This window comes from Otolemur garnettii, unplaced genomic scaffold (genome assembly GCF_000181295.1).
Source record: "Otolemur garnettii isolate 467f Iridium unplaced genomic scaffold, OtoGar3 scaffold00120, whole genome shotgun sequence".
Classification (NCBI taxonomy): Eukaryota; Metazoa; Chordata; class Mammalia; order Primates; family Galagidae; genus Otolemur; species Otolemur garnettii.
The window spans coordinates 4,084,055-4,099,823 of NW_003852515.1; the positions used below are offsets into that span (position 1 = coordinate 4,084,055).

The 15,769-nt window shown below is 46.0% G+C and overlaps 1 protein-coding gene across 1 annotated transcript in view; it reads left to right on the plus strand.

The window, feature by feature from the left end:
* Nucleotides 1–10,307: 10,307 nt before the first annotated feature.
* FLT1 (fms related tyrosine kinase 1) overlaps nucleotides 10,308–15,769 on the plus strand; it is a 177,492-nt gene continuing 172,030 nt past the window's right edge. Inside the window, exon 1 of the mRNA XM_003797612.3 lies at nucleotides 10,308–10,665. Within this exon, the coding sequence (XP_003797660.1) occupies nucleotides 10,602–10,665 (64 nt within the window). The 5' untranslated portion in view covers nucleotides 10,308–10,601. The remainder of the gene's footprint in view (nucleotides 10,666–15,769) is intronic.

Here is a 15,769-nt window from a genome sequence, read left to right on the forward strand (position 1 = left end):
GAGACTCGCTTGAGCCCAGGAGTTGGAGGTTGCTGTGAGCTGTGATGCCATGGCCCTCTACCCAGGGGGATAGCTTGAGGCTCTGTCTCAAAAAAAAAATTTTTTTTTTTTTGGTCATCTGTGGTGATTCTTCATCCTTAATAGTGTGTGATGGTTTGAGGAGCCCGAGGAGCCTGATCATAGCTGTGAGGAGCACTGATGTGCCACCACCTAAGCTAGGAGGCTTTAGTTGGAGATGTCACTGAATATTGGGGACGTCAGTTGTTTTCACTCATCAGAGGATGAGTGGATGAGTCGCTGGGACTTTTCTAAAGTGAAACGGTATTGTCAGGGGCTGTTCATTGTAATTGCTGCTCTTTCTAGATACTGAAATCACAGCATTCCTGTCTTTTCCTTCTCCACCACCATTTTAAAAGTGCAATAGCATTTTAAGTACAGAGAGCAAAATCGGCCAAGGGGAGAGCAAGCTGCAGCTAGCTCAGCCAGACAGGAGGCACTGGTGGCCAGAAGAAGGACCAGTAGGCCGGTCACTTGTCAGCCTCTGCTTTCTTCAGCTTTTCTACCCAAGCCCCTTAGCTATGGTTTCTTGCTGGTTCTGGAGCTCAACTGTATCACGTGAAGTGATGGACTAGGGACGGTGGGGCTCAAAATGGGAGGAGGAGAACAGCCAGCGGGCTCTGGAGGGGGCATGCCATACCTGCTGTTGTACTGTCTGGGCCTTTACTAGAGTCCTAATAAGGGTCATAGCTAGTGTCAATGATGCTGGTGGAAGTTATAAGAAGCATTTGTCCACACGTGTGGAATAGCACAGGCAGCACACTACCCCGAAGCCCAGCCCATGGTGGCAGGGTTCAGTGGGCTACCCAAGGAAAGGAAAGGTCAGGATGAGATCTTCCCTCCAATGCCAACTTTGGCAGATCAAGGTTTTTGTTTTATTTAAGAAACTGGGTGCATGGGGTGGGGGGCAGGGTTTTTACATACAGCTAAAGGTTGTATGCTAAGACATTAGGGGCTGGTAGGGAGAGAGGAGCAACTGGACTGGGACAGGATGGAGAAGAAGGGAGCAGGGGATATGGCAACTGTGAGCTGTCCTGCAGTGGTAGCCACGCCACCCAGCATTACCCAGGGGCAGGGGCCAGCAGATGGCATCTGCAGACTTGCAGTCCAGGGGATGGCCCTGGCAAGCAGAGGCTGTACGTGTCAGGGACACTTGAAGTCAGACAGAGGCAGAATCTCAAAGGATGCCTGTGGGCAAGGAGGAAAGGGTCCACCCTGAGGGATAAGGGTTAGGTACAGACAGTGTGCTGGCACCCAGTCAAAGCCCGATCCCATCAGAGACTTGGAATTTGAGGGCAGAAGTGCAGATAACCCATGGGGATAAGTGCTGGAGGATTAGTTAGGGCGGGTGCAGAGGGTTAGAGCAGACATTACTAATGTAATCATACTTCACACTCATCCGGTGCTGACTTTGGTCAGGCACTGTTATAAATGCTTTTCTGGATTCCTCCTTTAATCTTCACAACAGCCCTCCTGTTCTATCATCATCACTACTTTGGAGACTAAGAGGCTGCAGCCCAGAGAGGTTAGATGGCTTGCCCAAGGTCAGATATCCTGCAAGAGGCAGAGCTAAGATTCAAACCCCTGGAGTGAGTCCAAACCCTACTTTACCAGCAGAAGTACGCTGCTCTCCACCTTGTTTAATGTTGCTTTCTGGGTGCGGTACCCTGAGCCCAAAGGTGGCAATCTTGACCTGGATGAGGCTCGAGCTGACTGCTGGTAAATCCTGCCTGCCCTTCTCTGATTGGTGAGAGCAGCTCACACTGACCAGTGGATGGAGCAGCGGGTCTTTCGGAACCAATTCTGTTCTCCCAGGGAGGCCAGAAGGGTTCTGGGGCTGGAGATGCAGGGGGAGAAGAGGCTCTAAACCAGTGGTTCTCGACCTTCCTAAATAATAAAAATTGATTATTTACTTTTATGGTTGGGGGTCACCACAACATGAAGAACTATATTAAAGGGTCGCAGCATCAGGAAGGTTGAGAACCACTGCTCTAAGCCATTAGCCTGATCCAGTCAGAGTTGTCCCCTGTGTTCTAATTTAGGATCTGAGCCTGAAGCTAGAGAGGACGGAGGGACAAGGACTGTTGGCCAGCATATTACCTTACTGACCTGTCTCCTTCCGGTAAATCATGTGGTTGGAGTAGACACTAATATTTTATGATTCTCTATTTATCTCCACTGATCAGTCTTCAGAATTTCTTTCTTTTTCTGATCATTGGGACTTCACTTCATAAGTTCTGGAAAAAAGTAGCTAATTGTCTTGCGGTATTATCTTCCTATTCTTAAAATTGCCTAGGATGCTTGCCAACCAATCTTGTTTGTTTTTGTTTTGTTTTAGAAACATAATTTTTAAAGTCCTTTTTAATAATATCATTAGATGATGAAGTATGAGTTTGTATCCTCTCATCCTAAGTTTCATTTTCTCTGCTTAATGATCTTCACCCATACTTTAAAAATAAATATAGTAGAGAAGAAAGGGATTCTAAGAGGAATTTATTTAATTTCAAATAAATATAATGAGGAAAAGGGATTTGTTTCCCTCTTCTCCATCATACAGATAGTATTTTTCTTGATTTCCTTTTCAAAGAATTTTCCTGTTTTCTTTTTCCTTCTGGATTCCTAATCTTGTTTCTTCTCATCTGTGCTACTTTTTACCCAGCAGTACTTTCCATATCAAGTGGATTTATGACACTAAAATTTGTTCCCCTTGTGATTGCTTTATTCTTTCTGTGTCTCTGCACCAAAGTTACACTGGATTTGCTGGAGACTCGTGGGAAGGACATGTGTCTTCTAACTATCAGTGAAACCAGAGCTGTAGTGACCAGGTAACATTCCTTGTCCCTCTTTCCTCGCTAGCTTCAGGCTCAGATCCCAAACTTTACTCTGGTCTATATTTTCAATTTCAGACTAGGTGAGAAAATTAAGTTGTATTAAGAAAGAATGTAAACATATACATAAGAAGAAAAAATGCATAAATTACATCCCCATGACCCAGTTTCAACATTATTAACACATGGCTTGTCTTGTTACACAATCTTTACTCCTCTTCAATACTTTTAAAATATATTTTTATTGATACCTAATATACACACACATTTTTATGATACATATGATAATTTAATACATTCATATAATTTATAAAGATCAAATTCATGCAATTGGGCTCTTGCATAGTTTTAAAGCAAATCTCAGGCATTTTATAACTTCATCTGTGATTAGTATATGAAGAAGGGGTATTTTATTTAAATAAACTATTATTTGGCTGGGTTTTAAATTTTAGCAAGAAAAACCATACCAATATTTGACTTGATGCTTTGGACATTTATGTGTTTTATGTTGTTTTGAGACACAGTCTCGTGCTTTGGTCCAGGCTGGAGTGTAGTGGTGTGATCATAGCTCACTATAACCTCAGACTCCTGGCCTCAAGCCATCCCTTCCTTCTGCTTCACCTCCCAAGTAGTTGGGATTACTGGCATGTACCACCAGGTCTGGTGCTGTTTAATATTTAAAAGCAAAATCTGATTGTCATATCTTAGGATTAACTTTTTTCTCTTATGTTGGTAAAAAGGAGTTGTACTTAAAAAATATAGCACCAGTGATCCTCATATTTTAGAAAAGGTGTTCTAAGGAAAGTTTTATTATGAAAATTATAGGAGCAAAGCTATTTAGCAGTCTAAAAATTAGTATAAAGCAGTTTATGATGTTCTGACTTTCAGGTAATGATTTGAAACAACGTTCTCAGGTTAGCTACAACTTAATTTTATGGCCTATCATTTTTTCAACATAAAAATCCAAAGCCACATTATTATACTCAGTTCTTCCCTCCACAGTTTTCTGCATGTGCGACCATTGCTGGTTCAGATGGCCACGGTCTAGGGCAGAGTGTGGCGGGCGGCCCCATGACTGCTTCTGCTGCGGCTGCTACTCAGGAGAAGTGCATCCAGGAGGAGGCTGGAAGAGTCGCAGGAAGGAAAGGGCTGGTCTTCCACCCAAGTCGCCAGCAGATCTGCCCTGAGGGTGTGTCTGGAGTTCAGGGAACTTCTGAAGAAGGAAGACTAAAGCTGGAGAACTCTGCTAGTCACCCCTCCTTACTCAGAAATGGAAATGAAATTAAGCTCATGGCTTTTAAAGAACTTTCTGGTCAGAGCCCAGCGGTTACACAAAACTCAGCCTTATCTCTATCTCATATATATGTTGGTCTTATAACACATATACATGATATATAAGGTTAGGCTATTTATAGATTGAGTTTCTAGTTCCATAGAATGATTAGACCTGGGCCATACTATCCCTTTAAACTCCACTTTGGCTCGAGCTGGAAAGTAAGGTGGGGGGGCTTTCCACTGCCCACTCACCCCGACATGGCAGAGACCAAGTCCTTCCCCCCTGCCCTGTCCCCAGCAACCTCCCCATCACTTCCCTGCCAGGCAATGCTCAGCTTTCCTAGGGTCCTCCTTGGGACATTAGGGCACTCTTGGGCTCTTCCCTCCCTCTTACCTCAACCATGACCTTAATCCTCTCTAGCCTCCTGGTCTCCAAAACACTAGCCAGAGTGTGCTCTCTGCTTCCTCTCCCACCACCTCTTAATAGATTTGTTGCTTCTTCGTAAATTTATTAATAGTTTATTCCTTCCGTTTCAATCTCATTCCTTTTTAACCTACTATTTGCCAGTCTAGCCATCCTAAAGCCATTCTTGCTTGCAGTGACAGGACGAAACACATTTAGAAGTGTTAACCAAGTGTGCGAGGCCCTCCACCCAACTGTAACTGCACATGTGGAGCTTCTCTGTTCCCCACGCCTCCATCTTCCACTGGCCTCAGGCCCACCCACTCTTCCACCTGTTGCTAACTGGTTTTGATCCCTTCTGCTCCTTTCCAGAATTCCTTCTCTTCTCTGCTGATATAAATCTGTTATCACCTTCAAAGCCATTTTCCAAGTTAGTAATTAATAATAATTCTTTTCCGCACTCATAACTGTATCTTGCCTTTAATTGCCTTAGAGTTATTTCCTAATGTTTCATGGATGTCTGACCCTTCCCCAATATATTGTAAGGTCTCCTAGGGCAGTAATTATATCTCCTATGTTACTATTTTCAACCAGACTAGTCCAGTATTGCATACAGGGAATGGGCTCAGAAAAATATTTACTGAATGAAAGAATACATTTCCTGGATCACACACCGTGACATGAGCTGTTTCCTTCCGATAGCTCAGCCAGGTCACTGTTGGACGAAGCTGAGGGAGTTTCAAGTGAAGTAGGGATATCGATGTGTGTGTGTGTGTGTGTGTGTGTGTGTGTGCATCGAACTGACGAAAAGACATTCCAGTGTCAAGTTAAAATTACTTGGGAATTATTTACAATGCAGAAACTAGAATGTCTAGCAGTAGGATAACAGTTCGCAGCTATTAGCCATAATAGTTATTAAGTCTCTATAGAAACATGAAAAGATAAACGCACTCTATGAAAGAGGCTTGAAGGAAATACCCCAGGATGATCACAGTGGCTCCAGTGAAATGATGGAATTATGACTCACCCAGACCTCCCTATCTTTTCATTTTTCTAAAATGTTATAGTTTAGGACTGGAAGAGTATATTAAAATTGATAAAATATGAAAAAAAAAGAATAAGGGAAAAAGCCAACGGCTGACAGTTAAGGGCTGGAGTAAAACTGACCTTAGGCGAGCTGGTTAAGGGTGATGGTCAGACAGAGGACCTCACACACACTTCCCTGGATGGCTGTGTTTCCTTAGGTGTTACTTGTTTCTCTGCTTTGTCCTGCCCCTTGCTTCTCTAATTATCTCCGTCTGGGTGTTTTTGGTTTTTGTTTTTTACTCTCCTAGCTATGCCTTGAATAAGACCCACCTGTCTTATTTCCTCTTGCTAGGACCATCAGTGGTTCCTAAATAGCAACATTGTAAATATTGGAGAGTTAATATGTAATCTTCTTTGGAGAAAATACAGGTAGAGATAATGACACAAAGGAATAATTCCTTCCTTGGTTTCTTCAACCCCACAGATCTCTACTTTCATTCATTCATTTATTCATTCATTCATGCAGTTCTGTCCTCATCAATGATTCTCACAATGATCCAGAGGCGCATTTATCGTTTTTGTGGATGATTTGAAACAGGAAGCATAGCAAATCCGCTGAATGGCAGAATCAGAGGCCCAGATGATTTCAACTGGCGGGAACGACAGGCTAAAACAAACAAGAAATTTTGAAAGCATATGTATAAGGGTCTGCAACATGAGTCATCAAAAGCTGTGACCGCAGAAGGAAAGCCAGACAACAGCTCTCATGAAAAAGCCTCAGGGATTTTAACCAGGAGTAAGTTCCAGAAGGGTCCAAGGTATGACAGCGCTGACAGAAAAGGCTCCTTTGATCCTCGGTTCCCGTAACAGAAGTGTATATGGTATCTCTGTCCCAGGGACACAGAGCCTCAAAGAGCAGCAAGAATCCTGAATTCAGGCTCGGCGCCTATAGCTCAACCGGCTAAGGCACCAGCCACATACAGCTAAGGTGGCAGGTTCGAATCCCCAGCCCGGACTGCCAAACAACAATGACGGCTGCAACCAAAAAATAGCCAGGGGTTGTGGCAGGCACCTGTGGTCCCAGCTCCTTGGGAGGCGGAGGCAGGAGACTTGCTTGAGCCCAGGAGTTGGAGGTTGTTGTGAGCTGTAATGCCAGTCCAAAGTAGATGGATGTGTCCCCAACAGGGATGAGAGGAACCGGGGTACCCAGACACGGTTCCCGTCCTGAGCTCAATGATGCTGGCTTCATCTCTGGGTGGGGGTGTCCTCTGTGCCATCCTCCCTTTCTGGATCTTCCCATCTAAACTATTCTCCCTCCCCACCCACTTCTGTGCCTTCCCACAGGCTTTTCTCTATGTCTGAAAGAAAAACTATCTCGAGGAGGGAAATAATAGTTGAGATGCATTTTCAATCCTGAGTACGTCACCGGCTGGGAAATTGGTAAGCTGGAACATTAAAGGGAGCTGGAAGGGATTTCTAGAGCATGGTAGCTGAAGAGCAAGTAACAAGACGTAGGTATTGAGGCTGCAGAAAAGACGTATGTAGGACAGAAACCCATGAGTTTGCTCAGTATATGAGGTGAATGGGTTTTAAAACCAGGACCAGGTGTTTAGTTCTTTGAAAATGGGGAGATTTTAGCTATAGTGGTAGATTGCCATAAGGAGAACTTTTGAGCCATGACCTTATCAGTATCTGATAAAGTATGGCCATAAATGTGTCTGCTTGGTGAACTCAGAACTTCCTACAGAGAGGTGGGGTGTGTGCTTCTCAGAATAAGGAGCCTGATCTCTCTGGAAGGTATGCAATGTGAAGCATTTTCTCATATAACACAGCAGTGTTTTATAAGATCTTCGGTTCTTGTATCCAAGCATACATATTTGTGCTATGCAGAGTCTAGCCATGGAGTGTGTTTTTTCTTTTGAATTAAGCTATCTAACCCACATTGGGAAGAAATTCCTGACTGAGCCTAAGTGACTACAAGCCGAGCAGCTCCACCCTCGGTCCTTTGGAGAAAGATGAGGCCCTGGATTCCCTCTTGTCTCTTACACCGGTCCCCCAATACTCTTATTCAGTTTTGGGCTTTACCTACAGTGTGCTTGTGAATAGGGTGAGAAAGAAACCTCAAGAGAATGTTTGTAGCTGATAACAAGAGAGAGTGTCTGGTTTTGCTAACCAAACAGGAGATGAAATGTTCTTTTGTATGAGAGCAGGAAGCAAGCAGATAGTCTACTTCAATAGCTTTTTATACCCACCAGGCAGTGTTGAATTTGATCTTTTCCATCAGTATTATCTATAAACCTCTTTCATTAGTGATTTAGTTGGAAGAGTGCTGTAGCCCATTCTCATTCAAAGCTATTATCTCTTTTAGGCAGAGGGTTGAGAGCTATCCCTTTATTCCCTATATCTAAGCTAAAGCAAAACCTTGTGACAATCTGTAACATTTCTGAGTTGTTAGAAGGCTAATGTAATTCACAAAAGTAGTAGTAAAGAAATTGCTGACTATACTAAAAAAACCCTGCAGCTTTTCAACAGAGTATTTGGGAAACTTGTGGAAGATCACTCTTACTGCACCCTTGGTTTCATACAAAGCTAAGTTAAATTCGACCATAACTCTAATAACCTTAATAATTGAGCAATATATTAATATTGCTGATTAGATTAGATCTGAGATTATAAAGACTATTTTAGCTGTTTGGCAAACGTCTGTTCCAGCTTCACAGATTCAATGTAGATTCATTTCTGGCAGCAGGTTTGGAAAGTGTTGTCTCTTTGTGAGTTTTAAAAAATCAACATAGCATTTGGAAAAATGTGTTAATAAATCAAACCCTGAAGTATGGACCACACTTTTTCTCAGAGTTAGCTAAGTGTCTCTCCTGAGAAGCCCTCCTTGAGTTTTTCCTGCAAATAAATGTGTCTCTTCTTCTGCTTCCATGGAGGACTGGACCCCCCCCCCTCCAGCCCTGTGATCCGGGTAGAGGCCTCATTACCTGTCGGCCTCCCTCTTCCAAGCCCTTTAGAAAGCAGAGACGACGCCTTTCTGTCAGAGCGTTTTCAGTCCCAACGCAATGCCTGGTCCCTGTGGGGTGCTGCGGAACCAGGACAGCTTCTCCTCGGGAGTGGGTGCCGGAGTGAAGGCAGCTCTGAGGTGAGGCGGAGGGACACCATGGCTCTGAGAACGTGTCCCAGACTGTGTCCTAGGTTGGGGCACCAGTTGGGAGAAGGATCAGTTCAGCTTTCAGCTGTTCAGGCGGGATGATCCTGTAGTTTGGGAGGAACCAGATGTGTGGCAGGCGGAGAAAAGGAGCCAGGAGAGCAGTGAGGTACGCTGGGGAAAGTACAGTAGAAAGAGAGCGAAGCCAGTGGGCGAGTAGTGATTCCGCGCGGTCCCTTCTGCTTCTGAACCGTGAGGAATCGCGGACCGCGGCTCCAGGTGTCCAAACGCGCGTGTCCTGTGTAGAGCGGCCCACGGCCGCGGCCTCTGCTCTGTGTGCAGCGGCGAGATGTGGCAACTTCGGGTTGCCCAACCTTGCCAGGTGGGGATGTAGTCCAGTCCTTCAGGAAGAGTCGCTGGCTCTGTTTAGGAGCCACTGCAGTCCCTTTCTATCATGACCGTCTGTCTAGCAGGTTCCAATAAAACTGTTTTTTCTAACCTGCGATATTTACAGAGACAAGACTGGGCTGCTCGGTGGAGCCCAGGACGATTTCAGCCTCTGAGGTAATGGAGACATAACTGAGCAACAACGTGGAATTAATGTCCTGGCAAATGACCTAGTGCCGCAAGTTAATTTCACTCGGATTTTGTGGGAGAGCAACAGAGTCGCTCGTCTTGTGTAGCAAGCTGCCACCGGAAAGATTTCTTTTCCGAGCATTTAGGAAACAAAGTTCAAGCGCTCGGGCCCCTACAAGTTGCAGGGACAGTTTCACGTCTCTGCTTTTTAAAGGTATCATGATGTTTTTCCTTGTTTTGCTTCTAGGAAGCAGAGGATTGAGGAAACGACTTGGGCGGGTGAATCAAGGCGGCCGAAAAAGACACAGACGCGCTCCCCTGGGACTTGAACGGGTTCACAGTCTTCCCAAAGGTGCCAGGACAGGATCAGTTCCCCTGGTCCAATGCCGGGGGAACTCAGGAGCCTGTACCGGGGATCTCAGGAGCCTTCCTAGACGTCTCGGGACAGTCTAGGGGCGGCTGGACAGCGCGTGAAGCGCAGGCAAGGGGAGAGAGCGGGACTGTGCCTCGTTCCTCTGTGCCAAGAACACCGTCGCGGAGGCGCGGCCGGCTTCCCTTGGATCCGACTTTCCGCCCCGGGGACCGGGCAGTGGAGCTTCAGCCCTGTCCCCTCCCCAGTTTCGGACGGCCCCCAGAGCTGAGTAAGCCGGGTGGAGGGACTCTGCAAGGATTTCCTGAGCACGATGGGCAGGAGGAGGGGTGGGGGCAGGAGGGCATGGAGTTAGGACCCTGAACCTGCGGGGGCCGCGCTTCCCGGCCCACGTCGCCAGCACCTCCTCACCAGCGCTCGGCCCAGGGCCACACGCCCTCGGCGGCCCCCGCCCCTCTCCGGAGCCTTGGGGAAGCTAGCCCCGGAGGAAGAAAAGGGTAGGTGGGGAGGCGGATGAGGGGTGGGGGACCCCTTGACGTCACTAGAAGGAGGTGCCAGGGTAGGAAGTGGGCTGGGGAAAGGTTATAAATCGCCCCCGCCCTCGGCTGCTCTCATTCGAGGTCCGCAGGAGGCTCGGAGCGCGCCAGCCGGACACTCCTGGCGGCTCTTGCCCGGCAGCGGCGGCGGCTCGGAGCAGGCTCTGGGACTTGGGCTCAGCGGCCAGCGGGCGTGGGACGGCCAGGATTACCCAGGGAAGTGGTTGTCTCCTGGCTGGAGCCGCAAAGAGGGGCTCTCGGGCTTAAGGCCAGATCGCGAGACCAGAGGCGGCAGAGAGCGAGAGGACGGGCTCGGACTGCCGGGTCGTTCGCCGCGGGGAGCGCGGACATCGGGCAAGAAGGCCGCGTCGCGCTCACCATGGTCAGCTGCTGGGACACCGGGGCCCTGCTGTGCGCGCTGCTGGGCTGTCTGCTTCTCACAGGTGAGGCGCGGCCGGGGCCGGAGCAGGGATTGAGGGGCAGGGGCGGCAGGGCAGAGCCTTGTCGGGTCGGGGCCGGCAGCATGCGGAGAGAGAGGCTGCAGCCGGAGGAAGCGAGCCTCGGCGGGAACCTGGCACATTAGTGGCAGCGGCGGACACGCCTGGGGTCGCGGCTCCGCTTTTCAGCGTGGGCGCCTGGGAGAGGTACTGGCCCGGGCCTGCGGGCATCATTGCCCAGAACCGGTCTGCGCTGGGGCTGCGCTTTTGCAGCGAAGTCGCTGATCCCCTACCCAGCTCTTGGGTGGGGTCTCCCTGCCGAAGCTCTGGGCACCAGGAGCACAGAGCGCCCAGACCTGTCTGGCACCCAAAGCCTGTCCCAGGCAGCCTGGTGCGGTTCTGCGGGATCCCCCGGAGTCCGGAGCCGTGGCTACCAAACCCCCGCCAGGCTGCCTGGGGCTGGGCTGTGGCTGGAATGCTGGCGATATTGGGCACTGGCCACGACCTCGCGCCACAGAGGGAGGAGGAGAGCCAGTTTGGAGGGGGTTGCGTGCCTGAGGGGAGCAGACAGATCCCAGGAGAGGGCCAGCGCCGGTATCCCTGGACCTTATGCGGCCCCGGAGCTGGACTGGCCCCGGGACTGTGGACGAGCGCCGTCACCTCCCCTCGGCGCGCGGACCGCAGGGCGGGAGCTCAGCCGCACCTGGGTGGGGCCTCTGCCGGCAGCAGGCGGGGCGCGCCGTGCAGCCCAGGTCGCCAACGCCTAGTGACCCTGACTGACCAGGGCAGCCAAGGGCCCACATACGGTTAAGTTACCACATTGAGAACCTAGCGTTTATATTCCGAGGCAAGAGCAAGCGGACGATTTAGATAAGATAAGGTTTGGCGAATAGGTGAGGTCCGCCCCGCTACCTAAGTCAGCCTTGGCTGGGTGTTTGAGAAACAGGCTGCGAAGCGGTCAGGGGCCAGGAGGTTTATGAGGGTCAGTATGGAGACCATTGCCATCAGAGGTCACAGCCCGAAGGGACTTGGGGGCTTGTGGGACTCGCTTCCTCTGCTTAAGGGGGCTGAGTGGCCGAACTCTCAGTTCCGTCTCCCCGGGCGCTGAGAGCCTTGTAAGTATCGTGAGAAAAAGGTAAAACATGAAAAATAAAATACAGCAACATAAAGTAAATTATTGCAGTGATCCAGGAAGGAAAGTCAGTAGGGTTGAGTAGGGTTTGTTATTAAACCAAACAAAACAAATGTTTGCTAAACCCAAAAGGTAGTAATAACTAAATATTCTTTCTCAGTGGGGAGACTAATTAGACCGACAGTTTCTAAGTAACAATGGTTCCAAGAAAATTGGAGACACCATTATACTAAACCTGGAGGCAGAGCGAAGCAGTAATGCCCAAGAACTCACTATGAGTTGGGAAATGTGCTAAAATAACTGTATTAAGTAAAATACTGCATTTTCCACTTACAAATACATTTTTTGAAAAGTCGCTTATATTAAGATATAATTGCTTAAAGGATTTAATTCACCTATTATGTAAAGGTAAACCTAGGTAAATAGCTGTGAATCCAAAAATAAGGGGGGAGTGCATGATTTATTGGATTTTCTGTTTCACACACATATGTATTTTTGTTTCAAAAACATGGTTGACTTTAGATCCATGGAAACTTAACCGAAACCATTGAGTGAGAGCCTCTTGTGATTTTTCTAGACTGTAATTTACTTAAATGAGACAGAAATTTTGGAACTCTGACTTTTTGAAAAAGTGTACACCCATTTGGGGAATAAAGGGGGACAAAATTGGCAAGGTGAGAACCCCTTTTCCTGACAGTTATAGAATGTCTATCAGAGGGTGTGTTGTAACTGCAAAGTGTGCCTTCTAAAATCCTAGTCTTCTGGGGCTAGTTAGCAAATAACTCACAGTAAAACTATCAGCTCCTTTCTTTCTAAATGGCTCAGGGCTTTCAAACTGAACCCAAGGGCTACATCTCTGGGGAGTAGTGTCCAGAAAGAGATCACATTTCTGGCCTGTGCATTAATTGCACCCATTGTGGGCTGGGGTCTACCCTCCTCCAGGTGCTGTAATCTTTGAATATTTGTGAGTTATTAATATTGTGTGGGTGCATGCAGTGTGTGCCTGCACTAAAGTGTAAATTAACCAGAGTTTCAGTAATACTAAAAATCATGCATTTCCCCCCTAAGGAGTATATTTACCTTCTCCCAAATATCCTGGAAAATAAAAGATGCCAGTAATTTAGATACTTTCAAGTTCTCTGTATTGCAAACTCTGTCTCTAGAAAGGATACCAGTCCTCTTTCTCCAGATCTGAGTCTCCTGTGTTACTTTTAAGGTGCCATACCCTTGATTAAAGATACAGATCCTATTCTTCTGCTTCCATTTTTCTCGAGTTCTTGAGCAACTAAAAGTTAACAATTTATTATTACTGAAATCGTACATTTTGTGAGGAAAGTCCATATAAATAATACTAAATTAAATCAAAATGTACATGAAAATAATACCTGTTTAAAAATCGAATAGAATAAATCTCTCATAAAGTCAATTTACATAACAGTTTTTGTTGTTTTCTCCAAATTTTTAGGAAGCTACACTTTTTTTGGTCCAAATTGCCTGTTAATGATTGGAACCTTTAGCAGTCCATATAATTTCCAACTGATGAATCGTGTCGCAGATGAACTGTAGGTAGCTACCTACTCTAGTTCCTCAAACATTGTTACTTTATTTTTTTAGTACTCCGTTACACTTTTTTCTTTCCCTGTTGAAAACTCTGTAATAGGCTGTTTAGTTTCTTTTCTAATGACCACCAAGTGGGTTTTTTGCTTTTAAATGTAAAATAAAGAAGTTAGAATGCCTGGTTGACTTCTAAGAGCCTTTTCTGACTCAGAAAAAACTCGTTGAATGATTCCAAGAAATAGAATGAGTATGATGCCTGTTGTCTTTCTCTTTCTCTCCCCCTACTTTATTTCTATTTGTATATATAGAACGGATCATAACCCATGTAATGCTGGGGTTGTAAGGATGAATTGGGTTTCTCCTGCTATCAGTAATCACTTTGTTGTTTCTTTCTAGTAGAATGTTCCTAGTCAACCAATTAACTTGGCCTGTTGTGGGTCATTTTGTAAGAGACCAGCTAGTAGAAGATACGCAAGCCAGTAATAATCATTTTCTTGGTTTTTCTTTTCCCCTACTAGCAAAATGTGTAACTCTATAAAGTAGAATCTTCTTCATAACTCTGGTTGCATTAACTCTTAAGGATATCAGCCATTTAAAACCCTATGCATTTCTTGAGTTTTTAAAATTAACATGTATTTCATCAAAAATGGTTTTATCTGAAAAGAGTTCCAGGTTTCAACAGGGATATTAAACTCTTTGCTTTAAATTGAACCTATTTGATGTGATTTTAAAAGAAGCAAATCCCTCTGGGAGGCCAAAGAGGAAGGATCACTTTAGCTCAGGAGTTCAAGGCCAGCCTGAGCAAAAGTGAGACCCCATCTCTACTAAAAATAGAAAAAATTAGCTGGACAGGGTGGGGTGTGCCTGTGTTCCCAGCTACTCAGGACGCGGAGTTGAAGGTTGCAGTGAGCTATGACGATGCCACTGCACTCTAGCCCTGGCAACACAGTGAGACTGTCTCAAAAAAGGGGGGGGGGGAGAAAAGAAAAAAAGAAAAAGAAACAAATTATTACTTTGTTCTTTCCAAAAATTAGAGAGGCATTTCACATTTCTAAATCTACTTTGAGTATACATAAGGTGGAAGTTGAAAATATGTTGCAAAAAAATGGTTTTATAGGGACCAAGAAAATCTGATATCCTTAAGGAAGATTATGCATCCTATTGCCATCTACACAGCAAAGTTATGACTGATGTTTAATTTTGGCTTGGGCAGTTGGGCAAGACAGGAACAAACAGCAGAGTAAATTACTTAACTTCTGCAGTACTTTAAATTGAAATGTGTATGTGAGTGGGTGTAAGAATGGAGAGAAAGTGAGAGAAGCTGTCTTGGCACTTGAATGTTAAATACAAAGTCTGGTGTTAGCAGAGACCAGGCATGTAGGTTCTATGTCCAGTCGCATGAATTTGAAGTAAATATCATCATTTTTCAGTGTGTGACTGTGGTTAGAGGATGCAGGTATTGGAAATTATACCACACTTTTCTTTTTATAGCAAAAATATATTAGTGTGAGTGAAGCCTAAAACCATCTGTTACATTGAGTTTAAACAACTTAATGGAACTGAACAGTCCATTTTGCCCATTGAACAGGAGAGGCTTGTCAGCAGTGGAAAGATCTGCCTATGCTTTCCCGGATCATTGTTGGTTCCTTACTCACTTGGGTGCCTTGGAAATTGCATGCTGCTGATTAAATTGCTGGGTTTTATACCAGATTGAGAGAGGGGAAGGAAATAAGAGGAATGGGGCATTTGAGGGAGGTAGGGCTTGAAAGAAAAGCCTCTGGAAGGGAAGCTTAGTACACAGGGCTGCATGGGGGTTCATTGAGGAAACGGTTCCATTGAGTCTGCTGAAGATAGTGAACTAGATTTCCTGCATTGCTGCTGGGGCGGATGTGGGGAGATGTCAAGAATTCCTGGGGATTTCCCATCAGTCTTGGTAAAGCTTGCTGCCTAAAAGCTATTTCTGATTGCTGCTCCTTTCTCTGATTTTGAGCTCTTGAGAGACTTGATCTTGTCACACACACACACACACAGAGTAAGAGCTAGATAGAACCTCATTGAGCCAATCCACTCATTTCAGAAATGAGAAAACCAACCCAGAGAAGCTCAGTGATTTTTTTCAGAGTGAACAGTTAGCTTGTGGCAGGCCCTGGAGCAGAACCTGATGTTTGCACTGCAGATAACATTTCTTCCTTTGTGTCTTTCCAAACAGAAGAGAGAGTGCAAAGATTTGTTGAATGACATTACTATCGTGCTAAAATGTCTTTCTAAGTGACATCTTCTTTAATATAAAATTTTCTTCTAGTTTCTTAAAGCCTATAAGGGGTTTAAATTAAGAATCCAAATGGGGGCTCGGCGCCTATAGCTCAACCGGCTAAGGCGCCAGCCACATACACCTAAGGTGGCGGGTTCGAATCCCCAGCC